Raw genomic sequence first — 5,084 nt, 5'->3', positions numbered from 1 at the left:
CCGTAATAGACACCTCCAAAGAGCTGCTGAAGATGTGTTTATGGGGCCCTCCATGCCAAACCAAAGGTGCGTAATGTAGCCACGGTCTCCTCCACACCTTCTCACTGCTGAAGGAAAGACCTGCTGAAAGAGAAATGTAGTCCACATGCTCCCTTGTTGTATTAATGAGCCCTGAGTTCTTTATCCAACAGTAACAATTACTTACCCTTGAGTTCCTAAATTACACTGTATGGCTTTACACTTGAAAAAAATGCATGAAAAAGAACACAAGCTCATAAATGATAAATACTAATAATAGCACTGGATTGGAAGTAGGTCAAATGTTATAACGGCTTAGCTATATCTGGAATAACTTAACCTATATTCACCTATATATGAAGAAAAGCATAAAGTATGACAAGGTTAAAGCTCCAGCAATATTTGCTGTATAAAGAATAACTATCACTTTGGGTTATGGCCTTCATCAGGGTCATAGGCTGTAATATATAATTGCTCTTTATATTACAAATGTTATTGGAGCATTAACTTCTTCAAATGTTAAAATAGTGCCAGAAGTCTACTCACTAACATTGTTTAGACGTGACTAATGAAAACATTTGCTTGTGTAAACAGTTTTTTTAAACAAGATTAATGACACAAATCAGGATATTGTTAGTTGCAATTAAGTTTATTAAAAATTTTCTAACACATAACATACCCATAACAAATAAAAAAAACATTATTGCTTCATTTGATATAAAATACATATTGCATAGGATTTCTGTCTAGTTTGTGGTTAATGCCATTAATGAAAGAATATTATTAAGTGAAAATAACTTGATCACACTGAATCAAATGTGTAGGTGAAGAATTAACAGGTCATTTATTATAATTACAACCTTCTCTTCAAAATCAAAAACTCCAGCCTTCACGAACATAATTTTGCTCAGTGTTGTCCGTTATACATTGGTACAATAGAAAATGACTCAGTGAGATGTTGCATAGTTCAGCGAGCCTTGGCATAAACCTTAAAAGGTTCAGGAACACGTATAGTTCCAGTACTTCCCTCTGTACTCAGCTCCACCCCATCAGGAACAGAGAAAGTGAACTTCTGCAGGAGGCCAACAAAAAACAGGAACATCTCCATCTTGGCGAGGCTTTCACCAAGACACACACGCTTTCCTGAGGAGTTCACAAATACACATGTAGGGTTACAAGCTGTGGATGTTTTTTGTTTTTTTTTCCCTTGGTCAAATTGTGGTGACAAAAGAAAAGTTATTGTGAGCTGTACCTGCAGAGAAAGGTAGGAAAGCTTCTCTTTTCACAAACTTTCCATTGGCATCTAGGAAGTGTCCTGGGTTAAAGGTGTCTGGAGTCTCCCATTCAGTCTTGTCAAACAGCACAGACGTGAGGATGGGCAACACACTGGTACCCTTGAAAAAACAAGATAGACAGGAAAACAACAAGATGCACTTTAACAATAAAACTTGACACAACAAACATGTAACTCTTAAAGTAGCTGTGCACCACATGCACCTTGGGTATGTAGTAACCATCCAGGGTTGTATCCTTAGCAGCAATCCTGAGTACATTGAGAGGAACAATATTTCCCACTCTCTGAATCTCGTGGATGACAGCATCAGTGTACGGCAGATTTGGTCTGTCAGCCATGGATGGTTGGCGGGTCTGTCCAATCACGCTGTCTATCTCTGCCTGGACTTTCTCTGTGAAAGGGAATTAAAGGACTTCAGCTTTAACTGACATATCCTCTCAGAGCTGCTAGCATGTCCTGGCTATTTTAAAGCTCCTTGTAAGGCCCAGCACATCACCCACCCTGGACATCAGGATGTCTGATAAGGAAAGTCAGAGCCCACATTAAAGTGGTGGCGGTTGTTTCTGTTCCAGCCAAGAAAAGATCAGCAGAGCACATAACGAGGTTGGTCTCAGTGAAACCCAAGTCAGGTTCTTTGAGCTGTTCAACCATAAGGAAAAAACACATTTGCAAATAAATGATAGAAAAAGTTAACTTGTAGAGTGCCATATGTGCAATACAATCTCCACATACGTTCTCCATTTTGATGAGGAAAGCATCGATGTAGTCTCGGGGATTGTTGCGGTCCAGGTCCTTCTTGTGCCTGTTTAGCTCCTGAGTGATGAAGTCTTTGACTTCGTCGAAATGGCTGAACAGTTTGTTATGAGGACCTGGCAAATGCTTCATCAGTCCGGGGAATGATTCATAGAGCTTGTTGGAAAAACAGGTGATAAGAGGCTGTTAAATTTGCAGTTATGTTTTATTAAGGATCATGCTGACAGCCTCGTAGTTAGAGAAGACAGATCCCACACTCATACCACAGTGTTTTTTCTGTGTCATGTTCTGAAAGAAGTCAATTATTTAGACTTACCGTACCCCATATGGAACCCTCCAGCTGAAGAATCTCAGACAAATCCTTCAGCATCAGCTGGAAGTTGTGGTCACTGTAGTCGAACCTTTTCCCCATCACAAGCTGGCAAATTATGTTAGACACAGCATTGTTGAAGAGCCCTGCTGGGCTAAAAAGTTTACCTGACGAAGAAGAAGAGACAACTGGATAAAAGGTTAAGGGTCATTCTTGGGTGTTGCCACTGCTTGTGCAGGGGTATGTACTTATGTTCCACTTAATGTAAAGGACCTTTCTCCTGCTCTATCTCCTCCTGCAGGTATCGGATCTCCTCACAGATACACTGTTCCATGCGGTTTTTGCCCAGGCCAAAGTTTCGTAAGGTAGACAAAGCAAAGCGTCGTTGTGCTTTCCATTTTTCACCATTGCTCATGAACAGACCATCTAAATACAAACATGCAGATTTAGAAGTTAACAAATTATTGAAAATTTTAGTACTGAATCGGGCCGTGAACAGAGGGTGACTTTAAAACCTGAGGTTCCTGAGTAAAACCTGTCTGTCATGGGACTGTATGGTCGATCCACAAAGTTGTCAGCTTGTGTCACCAGAGCTTCCTTCACCATTTTGTATCCAGAGACGATTACTATTTTATTGCTGCCGAAGCAGAAAGTGAACACATTCCCGTAGATTTCAGCCAGCTGCAGACAACACAACACAAGTATGAACGATATATCACATTTCATATGAACTTCGGATAATTAAACTTCTGGGATCCACAATTTTTGAGATATTTTTTTTGGTATGACTGTATTTGGACAGAGGGTTGACTGTTAAGTTTTTTTGGTAAAGCTATCACTATAGATGGAAGACTGACATATATATGCCTATTAACAGTAATAAAACAGTGGAATTTCACTCATCTAATGTGAAGCACAATCTGTTTTGACGTACCACACACGCTGTGCTGTTATTTATTCATCAAATAACTTCTAAAAACAACACCAACAGGAAATGTAATTTTTACCACCACTGTTTCCTGTCACCCTCATTATTTAGGCCCAGAGGCTGCATTTTTTTTTTCCAAAATTTCTCTCTCTGTAGAAACAAATCTTTTTTCTTTAATTACTCCCCAGTTCCCAGGTCTTTAAATTAAATTTTTTAACCCTCTGATGACTCTAATATACCATTTTTGCTATAGATCTTAGCATAAAAAAAAAACACAAACCAAAGAAACAAAAACAAAGGTACTCTTTATAAACTTTATTTAAAGTAAATAAGTGAAAAAAATTGTAGTAACTTATTATTTTCGTTCTTTGGCAAGACTATAACTGTTTGCATAGTGTTCAGCTATTCTGAGTAATTGTGCAACTCTTATCATGAAGGGTTGTGAACCTAAATGTATTCAACAATCTACCTAATGACACATCTGAATATCCAGAACAAAAGCTAATTAACACAGCAGTACTTTAAATTGTACTTTTTGCTTAGAACCCCTTAAGAATACATAAGTATAAATCAGTACCTTGGTAAAATAAATATATGGGTGTTTCTTGTCCACAATCTGAAGATTCCCAAGAACGGGTAAAGCAAATGGTCCTGGTGGAAAATTTCTTGGATTCCTGTTTTTGAGGTAGTATGTGATCAGAAGGAACAAAAAAATAGAGAGTAAAACCCCCTCATTGCTCAGCAAAAAGGTGGAAAACCACATGGTTGGAGGAAGAGAAACAACAGCAGCTGGTTGTCTGTGCTCTGGAGATGTGTTTGTTCCTTGCATACACAAGTCGTTCATACTCTTCTGATGCAACAGTTCAGGACAAACAGGTCATGGCATAGTACTAATACTTCTCTGTTCAAAGGTGCTTGTGATACAGTAATTGCATAACACGCTGGGCTACAAAGCATAGTCTTATTTTTAATGCTTATAAAAAAAATATCTTTTTTGTATGGGAATAATAATATACGGTCACATGAAGGGTTTTAATCCTGTTCATTATATATAGTTTTTATGTATAAATCATAAATAAAGAGTGGCTTTTGTCCTCCTCCTGCATAAAATCTAATCTGGGATCAGTCTCCAACCTGTGCCACAAAACGTGACCTGCCACGTGAGACGGCTCAGGTGGTAAACAGTCAGCTCTCAGTTTGTGGTTTGCAGAAGCAAGAGGAAAACTTCCTGTCACTTAAAGCAACAGCTGTGACAATAAGCTGATGGCCCAGAACTTAATTTGGTTTTTCTCAGTTTATGGGGTTGCTTATCATGTTCTGTATTTGACAAGCATGAGTTAATTGAGGGTGTTTTTGTATGCACATCTAATGCTGTTTTAAACCAGACTCACAGCGCTGCATGATGACACGTGACCCACATAAAAAAATATTTCAAAGAGAGAAAGAAAATTACTTCAATTGTTTATTTCGCTACATTTTAGTCATCTGACAGTGTTTTCACTTTTTCACGATGAGAGTAAGAGTGAAACACTGGGGTCATCGCTGTGCGTGTCTGGGAACTTTGAATATAATGATTTTTTTCTCCACTCTCAGAAGTAGTCACATTTGTCCCTTGTTAGTTTTTGGACCATTGAATGTTGGTTCCTGAATACTTTGTACTGAATAAATGATGATTCTTTTCATTTTACTGTTTTTATTAACAAAACAATACTTTCCAAACTATGAGAACTAACCATATGTGGTACTGGCAACCTGTCCAAAGTGTAACCTGACTTTCACCC

At 38.3% G+C, this 5,084-nt stretch overlaps 1 protein-coding gene across 1 annotated transcript; it reads right to left on the bottom strand.

Moving 5' to 3' along the window:
• Positions 1–702: 702 nt before the first annotated feature.
• On the bottom strand, positions 703–4,152 carry LOC115779639 (cytochrome P450 2J6-like). The gene is made up of 9 exons (XM_030728403.1): positions 3,881–4,152; positions 2,891–3,056; positions 2,649–2,801; positions 2,382–2,542; positions 2,045–2,221; positions 1,813–1,951; positions 1,516–1,703; positions 1,271–1,412; positions 703–1,161 (listed from the first exon to the last, which is right to left on the bottom strand). Exons 1-9 carry the CDS (start codon positions 4,145–4,147, stop codon positions 986–988), a joined length of 1,569 nt encoding a protein of 522 aa, XP_030584263.1. The 5' UTR covers positions 4,148–4,152; the 3' UTR covers positions 703–985.
• Between the last annotated feature and the right edge of the window lie 932 nt (positions 4,153–5,084).

This window comes from Archocentrus centrarchus, chromosome 4, assembly GCF_007364275.1.
Source record: "Archocentrus centrarchus isolate MPI-CPG fArcCen1 chromosome 4, fArcCen1, whole genome shotgun sequence".
Taxonomy (NCBI): domain Eukaryota; kingdom Metazoa; phylum Chordata; class Actinopteri; order Cichliformes; family Cichlidae; genus Archocentrus; species Archocentrus centrarchus.
The sequence above is the reverse complement of the archived record's forward strand: the minus strand, read 5'-3'. Positions and strand labels throughout refer to the sequence as shown.

Coding starts and splice junctions, on each gene's coding strand:
- LOC115779639 (XM_030728403.1), bottom strand. CDS start 4,147: ATGAACGACTTGTGTATGCAAGGAACAAACACATCTCCAGAGCACAGA. Junction 1,704..1,812: donor CAGACATCCTGATGTCCAGG/GTGGGTGATGTG, acceptor TCCCTTTCACAG/AGAAAGTCCAGGCAGAGATA. Junction 1,162..1,270: donor TTTCCTACCTTTCTCTGCAG/GTACAGCTCACA, acceptor TGAACTCCTCAG/GAAAGCGTGTGTGTCTTGGT.